At 36.2% G+C, this 17,764-nt stretch overlaps 1 protein-coding gene across 1 annotated transcript in view; it reads left to right on the top strand.

Annotated features, from left to right (window-relative positions):
* The first annotated feature begins 771 nt into the window (after nucleotides 1-771).
* The window catches only part of LOC110219296 (ATP-binding cassette sub-family A member 10-like), a 149,849-nt gene continuing 132,856 nt past the window's right edge, over nucleotides 772-17,764 (top strand). Inside the window, 9 exon segments of the mRNA XM_078155886.1 lie at nucleotides 772-1,005; nucleotides 2,736-2,838; nucleotides 6,626-6,827; nucleotides 7,989-8,153; nucleotides 11,752-11,855; nucleotides 12,076-12,302; nucleotides 14,014-14,155; nucleotides 15,371-15,556; nucleotides 16,764-16,911. Of these exon segments, the coding sequence (XP_078012012.1) occupies nucleotides 2,743-2,838; nucleotides 6,626-6,827; nucleotides 7,989-8,153; nucleotides 11,752-11,855; nucleotides 12,076-12,302; nucleotides 14,014-14,155; nucleotides 15,371-15,556; nucleotides 16,764-16,911 (1,270 nt within the window). The 5' untranslated portion in view covers nucleotides 772-1,005; nucleotides 2,736-2,742.

Genomic DNA, 17,764 nt, shown 5'->3' with positions numbered 1-17,764 from the left:
TGACGGCTAATATTTCCTGTTGAATTGAGCAGTAGGGAGAATAGGGGTTAATTCTTCCAGCTCATATGATACCACGCTGTTGAAATTCCTATGTTTTCTCTCCATTTACTTTAATGGAAAGTAGTGAAGTGGCAAGTGGGCTATAGGTTTGAGTGGTAGCATAATAAAAAGAGGTCTAGATTTTTCAGTTGGAAGACTGGGTGTTCAAATTCTGGTGACTTATGGGTTGTATGAATTTGGGCAAAGTCACCTTGCCACTTTGTACCTACTCCTCATCTATAAAATGGCAATAATATTAGTTATTAGTTAGTAACACTGCTCACTCACAGGTTTATTGTTGCAACTCAAAAAAACAAATTAGGTAAAGCAAATATGATAAGTTAAAATAATTTGTGAACTCAAGAGAACCATTTAAAAATTCCATTATTATTATGATTTGCAGCATTTGTTTCAGGTGAAGCTAATCCTTTAAATGGAACTTTCTTATACGTTACTTTTTACCTTGATTTATGGAATTTTTTAAATCACTGCTTTATTTTCCTTGCCATTCATCTTGTTTCCACTTAAATTTGCTCCTATTTTATGTCTGTTTACTTTTTTTTTTTAAGATTGAGGTCACCACATTCTGTTTTCTTCCCTCTCTACTTGAACTCTGCTCTTTCTCCCTTATGCAGGAAGCAGAGAGCCAAAAGAACAAATGTGGTATTTGTTTTCCTTGCGGAATACTATGTCCAGCCAACCATCTGTAAATGCTATCTCTCTGCACTGATAGGAGGAGGGAAATAATGGACCACAGTCTAAAATTCATAACCCAGATTACATCACTTTGGCTGCTTGATTGAAATCAGATATTAACCTCTTTCAAAAACCAATCAGAATAGGAAGTATTCAATATGGGCAAACATGAAAATATTTTGTAAAGAAAAAGACTTTGAAATCTCTAAGATCTAAAGAGACCAATGGATTAAAAGTATTTCAAGATTCCTTGCTCTGGCTTTCCTGATTGTAAGTTAATCTCTATTTCTCTTGGTTGTTTTAAAAATGCCTGTAATATTCATCCTTTTGGGTAGTAGGTACTATAAAGAGAATCAACTAAATGAATGAATGCTCTCAGCCCTAGACTACTTATTATAAAATCTCTGAATAGAAAATGTAAAAATAAATTGTTTAAGTGGTTTGAAATTTTTTATCATGTGGACAAAATATCAGCATTTTTATATAATATATGGTATGTATATAACATATGTAGTAGCTGAATTTTTCAGTTTTCACCTTTCTATTTTAATATATGTAGACAGAGTATGAAGAACATAGGGATAAGATGAAATTCACTAATGAATAGCCTTAGAGAATTATGTTCAAGGTACATTCATTCAGGCTTGAGCTAATTTGACATTATTTCTGGTTACTTTTCATCTTTGTCTTTTTAACTCTCTATTTTATAAAAAGAGGATTTGCAAACTTCTGAAAAGTTGCTTCTTCCTCATGAATTTAAAGAAACTATTAGGGGAAATTGCTGAGGTCCATAGAGAGACTTTTTCCACATAGAAAATTAAGGGACATAGATTGGTAGAGGACAGATATACAGACAGAGAGATGGATAGATAGTGAGATAGATGATAGATACATAGAGACATAGGTAGATGACAGATAGATAAATGGATAGAAAATAGAAAATTTTCTATGTCTGGTTCTCATTATCATGCTACACAAATTTAAAGAATAGACCACCATTATTCCTTGAATATGAAGTATCCATTTTATCTAAAAGAGAAATTTTTATATTTTTATTAAATGGTTTTTAGTTCTAGCTGACATTGTTATCTCTTCAGCTGGTAACTAATTTCTCATTGCCAATGTAATTTAGAGGACTGGAGGGTCCAGTTCAGAAATATCTACCTAAAGACAGAAAAAAAATCTCTGAATAGAAACTTATTAAAATAGAAGCCACCTTCGAAAATAAAATGACCTGAACTCATTATTTTGGCATTCATGCAAATGTATGTGTTCTCCTGATGTGTTCCCATAGCAAATGTGGGGAACTTTGAACTTTGATTCCAACTTGTGGAGGATAATTAACTCTTTTGGAGTCACAAGTTCTGCCTCATTCATCACAATATTGAATTATAAAGTAATTGACAAAGCCCAGAGTACTTGGATCTTGCTAGACATTAGGAAGAATACTGAGTAAATTCCACTTAAATTTCACTGTTCTCTTTTCTTTAGTCAACAGCCATCTGGAGTATATAAGTATTATCCTTTAATAATGCTTTTTGGCAAATTTAATATTTTACTATTTTGTAAAGGAGACAGAGAGAAGGAGAGAGAGAGAGAGAGAGAGAGAGAGAGAGAGAGAGAGAGAGAGAGACAGACAGACAGACAGACAGACAGAGAGAGAGACAGAGAGAGACTAATCAGTGAATACTGACTTCTTTGATAGTGAGGAAAAGGAATTTGCTGTTGCTCCCATTTTCTGTGCTCCATCTCTAAAATTATCTTACATAAAATATCCTATGGTCAGATGAACTTTTTAGAGGAAATGTCAAATTCATTAATGCTTTCAAGGAACTGTTGAGTGAAATTCATCTATCTGAGGTGCTGAAAAATGTCTTAGAAAATTTGATGAGTAAACAACTTAATTTTAGGATAAACATGACTCAGATTTTTCTTTTGCACAAGCTTCCTACACCCCTGCCAATATTCCTCTTCTCTCTTTTTTTTTTTGTCACAAGCAGGTCAAAAATGAATAAAAGAGAGATAAGCATCTGTCAGCAAACTCGAGCCCTTCTGTATAAGAATATCCTTAAAAAATGGAGGATGAAAAGAGAAAGCTTATGGGTATGCTTAAAAATCTATGTCCTCATATTTGGGTGGGAACTATAACTCTCCAGATAGTGTGAATTCTTTTCTTCATTCTTTACAGCTGTCCAGATTAACTTAATTTATAATGACCAGCCTAGATTATTTGATTTTGGGCTATGCCATTAATTACACACGCTGCAGAACGAGGCCCTATTAGTAATTTAAAATATCACAAATAAAGAATATTTAATTGTGAAAAATAAATTATACATTTTTATAAAGTAGGATGGAAGTGCCCCCATTTAATGTGTGTGTAAGTAGAGCTGTAATTTTTTTCATTATAAGGCACTTTCAGCATGGAAATTCCTACACTAATGCATATGTAGCTCCTCCCTCCATAAACTTCCAGGAACCAATGAAATAACTCCCTGGAGGGAGTTAGAAGATACACGGAGCATCAATTTATCTATAGCTTACAGTTATGGGCCTGGTATTTGTCTGAGCCCAGGTCTTCAAGGCTGTATGTTCTAATATCTATCTAAATATATCTAATATCTTCCCTGAATGATTAGTCTTTGTGTATCTCATCAAACTATCCCACAATGCATAAGCCCAGAACTTCAGGGCCTGCAACAACAACCACCACCACAACAAAACTGTAATGAAACTCAAATTTAATCTTTATTTACAATCAATATTTTACAATTGAGAAAATGTAGATGTAGTCTCTGTTGCTTCCACTCAAATACATTATGATTAAGACAATTGTAAGAAGGATGATCTATTGAAAAAGTGTGAATGGCAGAGACGAAGGGACAGAGGGGTTGGGTTTTTTCATCTTTACACCGATTACTCATTTTGAAAACATAATGTAGTTCTTTTCTAACATTCTGCAAATGAGTGAAAAGGCAACACATAGACTGTTGGACTTGGAGTCAAGAGTATCTGAGTTCAAATTGGCCTCAGATACTTATTAGCTATGTGACCCTGCACAAGAAATTTACTTACTCTCTGTCTCTGTTCCCTCTTCTATAAAATGGGGATAATAACAGCACCTACCTCTCAGGGTTGTTGTAAGGATCAAAAGAGATAATAATTCTAAAGCACTAGCACAATCCCTTGAACATAGAAAGTGCTATGTAAATGTTTGCTATTATTATTATTATTTCTAAAGCATTTTGAAAACCTTAAAAGTTTTATATAAATGTTGTTGTTTTTATTACTATTATTATTATTATTATATAGAACCTACCTCCAAGGGTTATTGTAAAGATGAATTGAGAGGACATTTATAAAATGCTTTGGAAATTTAAAAATGCTAGCTATTATTTATACTGCTGGAGAGAATACCCACATCAATAAGATTATAAATCCATTTATGTATTGATGTATACTGTAAATGGCCACAAAATGTAATTAAATTAGCATATTCTATTGATCTTGATGCCCTTGTTACTGTGTTGAGTTTATAATCCTAGGGTTTTGTGGATAGGTATGTGGGCATGAGTGTGTGTGTGTATTCACATATACGTATGTATATATGTGGATCTACATATATACGTTTATGCATGCATACAGTGTATCTGTCTCTATTTCTATCTCTATCTTTCTTTCTCTGTCATCTATATCTACTATAGTACTAATTCCTGTATTGTATTATGTTTGTGACTCTATCTGACCACAGAAAGGCTGTAGAAAAAAAATGCAACAGTCCAGTTACTTGTGGGTAATGGACAGAAATCATGAAATCGCCAATATTCTGCATTAGAAGGCACTTCAGAGGCCAAAGAGTCCAAACCGTATCTGAACAGGAATCTGCTTCTACTACATATTGGATGCATGGCCATCTAGCCTTTTATGAAATGCCTTTTGTAATAAGCAAGCTCCACCATTCAGGGCTTTCCATTTCACTTTTGAATAGCTCTCTTTCATTAAGCCTGAATCTATTCCTCTATCATTGCTGCCCTTTGGTCCTCATTTTCTTTTGAGCCCTGCAGAATAACTGATAGAATATCAGAGATAGAAAGAGAACTTGGAAGCCCTCTATTTAAATCATTACCCAAACAGGAAGTCCTCTAAACATTCTTAGCAAGTGGCATGTAGTATGGGGGCTCTTAATCTTTTTTGTGTGTCATAGACCCCTTTGGTACTCTGGTGAAGCTTATGGACTCTATCTTAGAAGAATGTTTTTAAATGCATAAAAACAACATATATAAAATTACAAATGGAGTCAATTATATTGAAATTCAGTTATTACATTAAAAAAAAAACAAATTAACTGACTGCTACAATCCTACAGATCCCTTGGTGGTCTGTGGAACCCAGGTTAAAAACCCTTGTCTATAAAATCTCTTTACTTGAAGGCCTCCAGTGATGGCAGACTCACTGCTATGAATCAGCTTGTTCTGCTCTTTTGTGCTGTTGAATCTTTTTCACTTGTGTATGACTCTCTGTGATCCCATTTGGAGTTTTCTTGACAGAGATACTAAAGTGATTTGCCATTTCCTTCTCCAGCTCATTTTGCAGATGAGGGACTAAGGAAGACAAGGCTAAGTGACTTGCCCAGGTTCACATAGCTAGTAAGTGTCTAAGGCCAGATTTGAACTCACAAAGATGAGTTTTCCTTACTCCAGGCCTGACACTCTGTTCACTGTGCCACCTAGCTGCCTCATGATGCAATTAGACCACTCTAATATTTGCAAAGGTTTTTTTTTTTCCTTATTCATTGATACAAAATGAAAACCATTGATTGAAATCTTTGGAATTCCACACACTGCTCTTTAAAGTCAGGTAGAATAAATATAATTCCTGCTCCTCAAATACTTGAAGACACCTGTCATGGAGACAGAGGAGACTGGGTCCACAGCATTACAATTTGGGATGCTTAAGCAGATGATGATCTGTAGCATGATGGAACCACACTGAGCTCATAGTCATGGCACTCAAATTTGAATCTCAGCTCTACCACTGTAAATCATCTGGGTGACCTTGGCTAAGTCATTTAACCTTTATGGACTTCATAATTCTAAAGTCCCTTCAAGTTTTACATCTATGATCCAATTTAAGAATTTTAGAACTGGTGGTAAAGAACTATTAATTCTCATTCTCCATGTCAAATAACATCTGGAGTACTGTGTCCAGGTCTAAAAACACTAAAGTTCTCTGTGAAGGATAATGCAAATTGGAAGCGAACTGGAAATATAAAGAGAAAAGCAAAAGTCAAAATGCTTGAAAAACACTTATTTTAAGATGAAGCAAAAGCATTTTTATAAACCATAAAGTACTGAATATTGAGTCATTGTCTTTATCGCTCTACAGAAAAACGTGTTTATTTGTATGTTCTTAGTTATAGGGATTATATGTCCCTGGTCTGAAGATCAGCCTTGAATCATTGGATAATGCATTTAGACTGGGAAGGACCCTTAGGGCACATGTAGTACAAACTCTTTATTTTAGAGAAGGAAACAGAGACACAGAAAACTGAAATTATTTGCCCAGTGTCACACAGGTAGTAAGGTAATGGAACTAGTATTTGAACCTAGGTCCTATGACCCCAAATCCATTTTTCTTTCCACTATACCATGCTGCCTGATCTTTGTTACTGTTATGCGTCTGTAAATGTGTTTGTCTTGGAATGTTAACCCCATGATGACAAGAATTATTTCTAATTTTTAATTGATTTTTGCCTAAAGATACTTGATTTGGAAGTAAGAGCACAGGGGGAATAAAATTCTTGCTTGATCATCACTGACCTCTTTGTGACTATATTTAATTAATTCAACAAACATTCTCATTGATGTCACTTTTCTCTTTTGCCACATAGGAATGGCTCGGCTCTTCATTTTTAGTTCTCCACTTATACCTACTATCGATTTTTGGTGTTATTCAGATTTCTGAACTGCCTTCTGTGGACCTTGGACCCATAGATAGATTTAATGATTCTAACTTTGCGGTTGCATATACACCCATCTCCAAAACAACTCAACAGATAATAGATAAAATAGCTTCAACTTCTTTTATGAAAGGTATGTTCTGTACCAGCCCTGTGGGAATACCTGATGTTATTATTTTGTTTATTACAAAAGACACAAATGTCTAACGTAGGGTTCAATATAAAATGTATTATTTATATAATTTCCTAGGTGTTTTATTATATGCAAAATCAGGTTATATTTACACCAACAAAAATTGGTGTGCACCTTATCCCAACTCCCAACTAATTAAGTACAGTCCAATTTAGAGATTTCAGTATTCCAAAGAATTCTCTCTTCTGATTTTCTAAACTTAGGTTTATGGCAAAAGGGAACCAATACACCCATAGTTTCACATCTTTGAATTTGGGTTTGCCATTCTTACTCAATCATGGGTACGGATTTAATAACAATGCAATATTTACAATCCCCACCTGTGGAACAAAAAGGTCTAATTTGAATAAGTGTCTATATTTCTTTTTTTTTTTTAAGAAAGAAATCATGTCAGAGGAAGTTTTCAAAGCATATTCCACATATTAATTTCCAAATGACAGAGAACTTCAACAGGGCCTATAACCATCCTCATCTCACTCTCTGATTGAGCTAACAAAAATTCTAGAGAAAACAAAAACATGTCATAGTCAATTGGCCAATCAGTCCATTTTCTTCTCTCTTTGGGCACTTAGATTTATGTTTTGTGTTATGTAGAAATGCTATGAGAATACGTAGTTTTTCTGATTTTACAAAAACCTATTCCTGCCTGACAAGGCCTGGCACAGTGTCTGGGGCTTAATTCATGTTTGTTGACTCACTGACTGAAATTTAGATTTCAGATTCACCATATTCTATCTATTTGAATGAATTTGTTATAACTGAGTCAAATGTTATGGAATGTTTATATACCCCCAAACTGGTTTGTAAGCCTGGCAGGGTAAAATACACCAACTACCCCAACTATTTTTTCTTGTAACACTTTCATGATAAAGAAAGGCCCTCTGCCCTTGCCTGAAAATTTGAGCTCCACGTACTAGCATATATATACATATACATATATATATGTATGTATGTATATACATGTATATGCACGTATACATGTATACATTACATATATGTGTGTGTGTGTGTGTGTGTGTGTGTGTGTGTGTGCGCGTGTATATCTGTGTTCAAAGAGTCACCTAATAATCATCTACAGTTTTTTTCCCTTCTGTATGGCAGGAATAAATGTATTTGGAACCCTAGATCAAGAAGCCATAGATGTAATAATAGAAGAAAATGGGACCGAAATTGTGGGGATCATCTTTCATGATACTTTCTCATATGAATTGAAGTTTTTTTGGGGACACAGAATTCCACCAATTGAGGAGAACAAAGACCACGGAGGTAATTTTCCCATGCTTGAAAAAAAAAAGTAAGCCGTGGAAGACTTAGATGGGTGACTGGAAGAAGGAGCTATGTGATACAGAGGGCACAATGTATATCCCATTTCAGATAAGTTTTTTTAAAACAGAGAATAGTTTCTTCTTACTGGGCAACTCTTGACAAACAAGTTAATGAAATGGTGTTGTGTGTGTGTGTGTGTGTGTGTGTGTATTCCACCCCCCCCCCAGCTTCTTTACTTTTTCTTTATATGGATAGACTATGAATAGGGACTGAATATGTGGTTTCTTTGTATAGAGAATTCACTGTCAAGGAAATTCTTTCAATGCAGGCCAACATCCTGTGCAACTTAGAATCTTATAAAGTTGCTTAGAGCACTGAGAATGTAATTAAGTTGTTCAGAATTTCAGAGTCACATAACCAAAATGTATCATAGACAGGAAGTGAACCCAGGTTTTCTTGGTTTTAAGGCAAGCTCTCTCCACTATATCATGCTGCCTCCCTGTCTGTTGATCTGTTCATCTTTGTGTCTGTCTGTCTGTCTGTCTGTCTGTCTCTCTCTCTCTCTCTATTTCCTCCTTCCCCCCATTTCCGCCCTGCACACACACACGTACATATAAAATGGATGGTCTGTAATCTGTATCACAGGTGTGATTCCATTATCTACCCTCTAACCTCACCTGCATAAATCTTTTCTTCCCTCTCCTCTCTTCTGAATGTTCCTGTTTCCTGTTTAGAATGCTGTCATCCTTTCAGTCACCCAAGTTCACAGTACTGGTGTCATATAACTTCTTACTTTCTCACATGCCACACAATCAATTGGTAAGTCTAGTTGATTTCTACCTCTAAAATATCTCTCATAAATACCCCCTTTTTTCATTTATATAGCTACCACCACTATCCTTCAGGCTCTCATCTTTCATGGGCTATTGCAATAGCTCTCTAATTATTTTTCTTCTCTTAATCTCTCTACACTCCAATCCATTGCTCACAGCTGTCCAATTGACTGTTCCTAAAGCACAGATCTGATTATGATACTCATTCACTCAATAAACTTATGACCCCCCCTCCCACAATGACTCTAAAATCAAATACCATTTTATCTTTTTCTCTTCCTTTAAAAAAATGTGCAACTTGTATAGCATATACAATTATTAGTATCACAGAACGTGTATGTCATTTATAAATAAGCAAATACGCATGTTCTGGAGGTACATGCTCAAATGCTTTTACTTATTTGGTTGTGTTAAGCAAAAACATTAGAGACTACTGTTTTTGAAAATGATTAGTTTCTTCTTTTGAATTATACCTGGGATGGTTTTGCTAAATGTAGCATAAACTTCTGCTCAAGGGTGAGGCTTTCTCTTCCAGTTTTATCAATGGATTCTGAGTTTTGAGCCCATTAGGGCTAATTTTATGCTCTGCTATTCTTCCAATCTCCCAGATTCATAATCTCAGCATTGTACTGAATTCTTTGCTTACTTTCACCCCATATTTATTTTATCAAAATAAATTCTTTATCAAAGCAACTATGTAAATTTAATCTTCATAATTGTTGCACAATTGGGAGCTATATTTCAAAGAATTTAGAGGCATATACGGGTGGGATGTTTAACTGTCAGTATAACCATTATTAGGGGCAGCTGGGTGGCACAGTGGATAGAGCACTGGGCCTGGAGCAGGAAGACTCATCTTCCTGGGTTCAAATCTGTCCTCAGACACCTACTCATTGTGTGACCATGGGCAAGTCACTTAATCCTGTTTGCCTTAGTTTCCTCATCTATAAATTGAGCTAGAGAAGGAAATTACAAACCACTTCAGTATCTTTGCCAAGTAAACCCCAGATGGGGTCATGAAACATTGGACATGACTCTAACTGAATGAACAAAAACAATAATCATTATTATCTATTGCTACAAAGCTTAATCTAATGTTATCATAAGGGGATGTTCACAGGAGGCCTGCCATTGCCATACAATAGTTGGGAACCAGGAAGACTCAGTCATTTGGGGAAAAAGTTCTGTCTGAAGGCTCTGTATGGACTAACCACATGTTTCTGAGGCAGGAGGCTTTGAAAAAGGATTCTGAAGAAGACTAGAAGGAGAAAGAAGTAGGGGTAGCAAGCATCTTATAATCTATGCTGGTCTTTGACCTGCTGGGAAGTGTAGACATTGAAGTTTCCCAGGAGGTATTGACAAAGCAGCACCAAGATAGCCCAGGGAAGTTTCATGCTCTTTATCATTTGATTCCTACCTGAGGCCTTGATATAGTTGTGTCCTGCCTGCCCTTGAACACCTTCTTATCTGCAACAGGAACAGTTGTGGCAGAGTCCTGAAGACTCAGATTTCCTGTAGTGAGCTGAAGTAACAACTCAGATATGGAAGTGCAGAACTTGTCATGATCATCTGAGGGGAAATAGGCTCTGTTACATGAAGGGCATATTCTACAAATCTCTACTTTCCTCAAGCCTCTCATACATATAACCCTCAACTTCTCTCTGTAGAGGACCTTTCCTCTTACTTTATTGAGAAAATTAAGCCTATAGGAGTTGAATTCCTCTTCTTTCCTTATCTCCATTTTAAAACCTCTTGACAACAGCCCCAACTTGCTCTTTCTTCCCTCTAGTCTCTGAAAATGAGATGTTCTTCTCCTTGTCCACATGTTCTTCTCACTCCCATCTACCTCTGTCTTCTACAATAGATTCCAACTTGAGCCATCCCTTCCTTTCCTCTTAAACTTCTTCCTATCTGAGTTCTGTCCATATCATCTTCAAACATTCCGAGGATTTCATCTTATTTAAAAAACTTTCACTTGTCCCTTAAGCTATTGTCCTATATCTCTCCTCCTTTTCTCAGCTAAACTCTGAGAAAAACCTTCCTATACTTGGAGCCTCCATTTTCTCTCTTCTCATTAACTCTTCAGCTCTTTGCAAATCTGGTTTCTAACCTCATTGATCAACTGAAACTGATCTTGACAGTTGATTGATGATACCTAAACAACAAATCTGACTATTTTTTTTCTCAGTTCTCAACTCTTTTGACCTGTCTGCTGTATTTAACATTGTTGAACACCTTCTCCTTGTGTATGCTTTCTCCTTTATGGCTTTTCATGACACTATGTTCTCTTGGTTTTCCGACTGTCTAATATCGCCTCAGTTTCCTTTACTGGCTTATTATCCATATTATAACCTGGCTATGGGCTTTCCCCAAGGTTAGTCTAGGCCTTATTCTCTTCTCTCCGTATATGCACTCTCTTGATGACCTCATCAGCTCCTGTGTGTTTAATTTTCATCTCTATACAGGTAACTGACAGATATATATTACATACATTGTATATGCATATGCAGGAATATATAGATATATGCAGGAGTGTATATATACACATGCAAATACATGTATATGTATGTTAATACACATGTGTGTCTGTATATATACATATATTAAATGCCACTCTAGGTGTAGAGAAGTGGTGTAATCGAAGGCCAGATGGCAAAAAAAGAGCATAATTTGTACCCATTTGCATAGATCCAAATAGTTCTAATTTTAATCACATTGTATGTATCCTATTTCATGGTAGTTTGTGCTTTTCTTCTTGTTTAAAGCTCATTGCTATGGTAATTATCAAGAGTTCAGATGTTTACTTGAAACATATTGGGATAAAGGTTTTGTCGCCTTTCAAGCTGCCATGAATGCTGCTATTATAGAAGTAAGTATATAATTGAAAGATTGTAAGGATTAAGGCAAATTAATAATGTGAAGTGCATTGGGATATTGACAAAGGATGATATTTGATGCTTTAATAGTGTAGCATGCATGTGAATGTAGACTAAAAAATTAAAAACAATAAATCAAAACATTTTGGTCATTTTTTCTTGTCTGTTCCTATATTTGAGATGATGGTTTTCTACATTAATGTCATTCTTTAGATCACAACAAACCATTCAGTGATGGATAAAATGATGGCAGTCACTGGAATAAGAATGAAGACACCACCTTTCATTTCTAAAATGACAATTGGGCACGAGTTAATTATTTTCTTCTACATAATTTCATTCACCCCATTGATATACTTCGCATCACTCAATGTTACACAAGAGAGGAAAAAGGCCAAGGAATGGATGAAAATGATGGGTCTCCAAGATTCAGCATTCTGGTAAATCAAGTAATTATTTTACTTCCTTATAGAAATTCTAACAAACAAATAAATGAACAGGGATAAGCAGCCAGTTAGAGAATCATAGTTACCTAAATTGAAAAAGATATGAAATAAACCAAAAGGTTTCCAGTTGTCATGGGACTGACCAAAAACCATGTCTTTAAACAAGTAAATAGTCTCTACTTGTACCATCACCTCCAGTTGTTACAGTGCTGATCATTACAAGTTTTTAAAGAATGTGGCAAAACTAAAAGATTTCTAAAGGAATGGAAAAAACTGAACAAAATCATGGAAAGCAGGGCTTAGGAATATAAGTTAAGGAGTTGAAATTGGTTAGCTTAGCTGAAAGAAGATTGTATATTGTGTGTGTGTGTGTGTGTGTGTGTGTGTATGTGTGTGTGTATTTGTGGTGTGATGGCAAAGTAATGAGAATGGTTTTTAACAAACATGACAAAAATTATGAAATCAAAATTTTCCCTGAGAATCTAAACATTAAAAAGATTCAGTGATGTGGCCTGTGCTCAAAGCATTTTTGCATTGATTTTTTGGGTAATGGCTTCAGAACTTGTGTCTTTTTTTTTAACATCTTCAGTGAAGTTAGTTTTCTTAAAGGGAGATTTTGAGATTTAAAAATAGTTAAAAGCCTTTTAGAAGTAAATCTTATGAATAAGATGAGTCAATAAACATTAAGTGCCTACTATGTGCTCTATACTAAGCACTGGGGATGTAAAGAAAGATAAAAGATAGTCTTTGCTCTCAAAGAGCTCCAAAGTCTAATAAGGGAGACAACATGCAAACATCTATGTACAGGATAAATTGGAAATAATTGACAGAGGAAAAGTATTAGAATTAAAGGGGCTCAGGAAAGGTTTCCTGTATTAGATGAAATTTTAGCTGGGACTTGAAGCCATGGAAGCCAGGAAGCAGAGATGAAGGATAGTATTCCAAGAATAGGAGATAGCCTGAGAAACATCTGTAGTTGGTAGTTGGAATGTATTATGAGAGGAAAAGTAAGGAGGCCAGTGTCACTGGATTACAGAGTACTTTTCAGGAGGGGATAGGACTCAAGGCAGGGTGGGGCATGGAGATCATAAAATGTAAGAAGACTAACAAGGCAGGGGAGGTTAGGTTATGAAGAGCTTTGAATGCTAAACAGAAGATTTCATATTTGATCCTAAAGGTGATGGGAAGCCATTGGAATTTATTGAGTAAGATGAGGGTGGGGGTAGAAATAACGTATCGTACTATTTGCTATCAAACAGGAGATGTAACCATAAAGTTATGGCAGTGACTTTTTGTGATTTGTTAATAAGTGAAATGTTTTAATTAATGAAAGAATCACAAAATTATGTACTTACCAAAGTGAGGACTTTGATGGCTAAAACTCAAATCAGTTTTGTATCGCAATGGGTGTGTAAATTATGACTTGTTGGTTTAACAAATCCACTTACATTACTTTATAATTACAAATCACATATGAAGACTTTACTGAGATGATGTTTATATCTTGTAAAATGTCCGCAAGCAACTGAATAAAAGGAATAGATTCATATTGAAGGAGGTGAGATTTTAGTTGTTCATAAACATTTTCTACTATTGCAGGGGAAATAAGTGTTTTACATACAATGATGTTGATGTCTCTCCCTGCCTCTTCCTCAAAGTTCAACTGCATATAAAACATTGAAATAATGCTCTGTTTTCACCATAGGCTTTCCTGGGGTGTGCTGTATGCTGGATTCATTTTTATCATGGCCACCTGTGTGGCACTTGCCGTAACATGTTTCCAACTTGTAATCATCACTGGCTACTTTGTGATATTCGTTCTATTCTTTGTTTATGGTCTTTCCTTGGTGAGTTGGTGATCCGAATATCCTTTCTGTACTCAGGCCTTAAAGACACAGAATAAAATATGTGCCATTGCCGTCACTCCCATTCTGTTCTATTTTCTGTATTCATGTGAGACATTCCTCATGGGGGTGAGAAATGATCAGTTTATAAAACCAATATCCTTATTTCATTGCAGTTTTTTTTTTCAGCCAAAGACAAGGTTTATTACAGAGCCACCATATTAGCCAGACTCTTAAGGAATCTGAGCACCTATGAGCTATTGGCTAGGTTGCAAAAATCTGAGCAATGGCTAGATTATAAGAATCTAAACATCTTAATGGAGATAAAATGGACCTTATATACAGAAAGACTATGGGAGGGATCTAGGAGTGGCCAAGTAGTCTATGAAGTAATAGAATGCCAGGGACTTGGACCACATGGCCAAGGGAGAATGGAGCCTAGATAGGATTAAGGGTGGGAAGTGGCCTGGGGTCATAGGGAGGGAAGACAATGGAGGGCTAGGCTAGGTTAAGTGTAAAAGAATTGGGAGATTGGGTGTAGCCACAATGAAAGACCAGTTGATGGAATTGTAGCCTCAGGCAAATGTCAGAGATTTGGCCATGTGGGAATGTCCAGGGTTTTCCCTTTTTGGGGTCTAGATCTCAACCCCATCATTCTCCCCTCAAACAAATGGGACTGAAATTCTTTTGGGGTAAGGGGTGAAGGTCTCAGCTTCTGAAACTACTTTCTGCTGGCAAGGGGCATAGATCCCTGCCTCTAGGGAGTCCCAAAGAGGAAGTTGATTGGAACTGAGTACAGGCTACATCCAGGGAATGATGAGAAGGCATTGGCTGATACCTGCTGTTTGTTACCAACTTTAGGTGAATGGCCTGTAGTCTTACAGTCTTGGCTGGAGAAGAATTTGGGATTTGGCAGTTTTTCCAAGTTGGGGAACCATATGATGAGATCTAGAGGTTTAGGGGTGCTGGGACCCTGTGATCACAACATGCAGCTCCTGTCCAAAAGAATTCAACCCAAGCCTTCCTTCAGCCAAAGACAAGGTTTATTAAAGATCCTCCATATTAGCCAGACTCTTAAGGAATCCAAGCACCTGTGAGCTACTGGCTAGGTTGTAAAAATCTGAGCAGCGGCTAGATTATAAGAATCTGAGCCTTCATTGCAGTTTTTAAGACTTCCCAAAGATCTAGTTGCTAACAGGGGTTCTTCTCCCACTTCAGGTAGCTTTTGCTTTCTTGCTGTGTGTTTTGATAAAGAGACCTGTACTTTCTGGCTCAATCACACTCCTCCTTATTGTTTTTTGGGGAAGTTTGGGATTTGCTTCATTGCATAGACAACTTCCTGCATCTTTGGAATGGATTTTATGTCTCCTGAGTCCCTTTGCCTTTACTCATGGAATAATCCAGGTAAGTCAGTATGGTAATTTCATTCATTTATTAGATTTGTAGTAGGGGTGATAAAACATTTTTCCCTTGAAGAATCTGATACTAGAAGATAATTCTTATTTTCAAAGTTCCAAGCATTCAAATTTCCCAACACATGCTAGTCTTCCATTGCCATTTTTAAAAAAAGTAACCTGAGATTTTTTTTCAGCCAAGATATTTTTTTAATTTAAAAGAGCAGAGACATGCTTTGAAAATTCTTTTAAAATAATATATTATGTACCTGTGGTGCGGTGGATAGCGGTATTGGAATGAGGAAGATTCATTTTCACACAAATCTGGCCTCAGAAATGTACTAACTGTGTGATCCTGGGCAAGTCACTTAACCTTGTTTGCCTCAGTTTCCTCATCTGTAAAATGAGCTAGAGAAGGAAATGGCAAACTACTCTAGTGTATTTGCCAAAAAACCCCAAATGGACTCATAAAGGGTCATGCATGAAATGATACTACAACAACAACAAACATTTTATAGTAATAAATATGGTTATGGTGTGGTAAATCAAAATTGATTTTATTTTTCTTAAAGTATTTGATGATTCTTAAAATAGTAACACAAGATTTCACTAGTAAATTAAATCCCTCTTCAGGGTTTCTGCTTCCTTTATCATATTTCACATGTGACAACAATTTTTTTTTTAGCAAATAGCAATATCATCAATCCTAGCAATGATTATAAAATGATAGAACTAGAGTTTGAAGCAACTTTAGTGGCCATTGAGTCCAAGCCCCTTGTTTTATTAGATGAGAAAAGTGAGAGGTTAGCACAACTCGTCGGTGACTGAGATGGTTTTGAACTTAGGTCTTCATGATTCCAAGTCCAGTTCTCTAACAACTATACCTTGCTGACTTCAATATTTATATGCACTTGATAACAGCCATTTTTTTTGTTTTGCTTTGTTTTGGCTAGGCAATGGGGTTAAGTGACTTGCCCAGGGTCACACAGCTAGTAAGTGTTATGTGTCTGAAGCCGTATTTGAACTCATGTCCTCCTGAATCCAGGGCCAATGCTCTATCCACTGTGCCATCTAGCTGCCCTGATGACAGCCATTTTAAGTACAAGTTACAATTTCTATCAAGAGTTATCCCTGTTTTAACTGGACCCTGCCCCCCGGCTCCAAGCCTCTTCCACACATATCATTTTTGCTTTTGCATTTATTTGTTGTACTTTCAGATCGTATGGTTGGATTACGACTTGAGAAGTGTTACTTTCTATGACCCCACAGGGAGATCACATATGTTAATGGCAACAATTTTTATGCTGGTTTTTGATACCATCTTGTATTTGGCACTGACATTGTATTTTGACAAGATCTTACCAAGTAAGTAATAGTGCTTTTATGAATCATTTAAAACTTTAAAAGTTCTGTTGATGATAACCCATGTGATGTTACACATTTCTCACATCTATTCCCTTCTTCCCACTCACACTGTTACTGCACTAGATCCTGCCTTCATCATTTCTTACCTAGATTATTGTATTAGCTTTCTAAATGCTATTTTCAATTTCCAATCTATCCAGATTACTTCTGCTTTAAAACGACCCTTAATGGTTCCTATGAGGAGAAGACTATAGAGACTTTGAATCTATATCTGCTCTAATGACCTGTGGGCTATTCTTTAAATGAGACAAATGGTTAAAATGGGCTGATCATGTTGGCTGGCTAATTTATATTAGCACAGGGGTGGGGAACCTGTGGCCTCAGGGTCACATGCAGCCCTCTAGGTCCTCAAGTGAGACCCTTTGACTGAATCCAAACTTCACAGAACAAATTCCCTTAATAAAAGGATTTGTTCTGTAAAACTTGGACTCAGTCAAAAGGCTGGGTCCAAACTTATGGCTCCTCCGCTAAGAGTTCATCCTCCCAAGAATCTCAGGCAATGAGGTCATTTTGGAGACAGCCTCCTTCGCTGGGAACCAATGGTTGTTACTATTCTTTTAATAATGTTAAAATGCTACATCTCTTCTTTAGGGTTTTAGGAGTAACCCAAAAGGATTGCAGCAATTCTTCCACTGCTGTTAATTTGGGCCTCCTTCCTGGTGTGTTCTACCTAACATCATGTGACCACTCAGTATTTCTCTAATATCACCAAACTACATAATTTCTCTTTACTATTACTCACCAGTGATAACTGACTCAATATTAGTTAATCTGGTGATATCTCCTTGATATC

This window comes from Phascolarctos cinereus, unplaced genomic scaffold, assembly GCF_003287225.1.
Source record: "Phascolarctos cinereus isolate Bilbo 61053 unplaced genomic scaffold, phaCin_HiC Scaffold_5;HRSCAF=322, whole genome shotgun sequence".
Lineage (NCBI taxonomy): Eukaryota > Metazoa > Chordata > Mammalia > Diprotodontia > Phascolarctidae > Phascolarctos > Phascolarctos cinereus.
The sequence above is the reverse complement of the archived record's forward strand: the minus strand, read 5'-3'. Positions and strand labels throughout refer to the sequence as shown.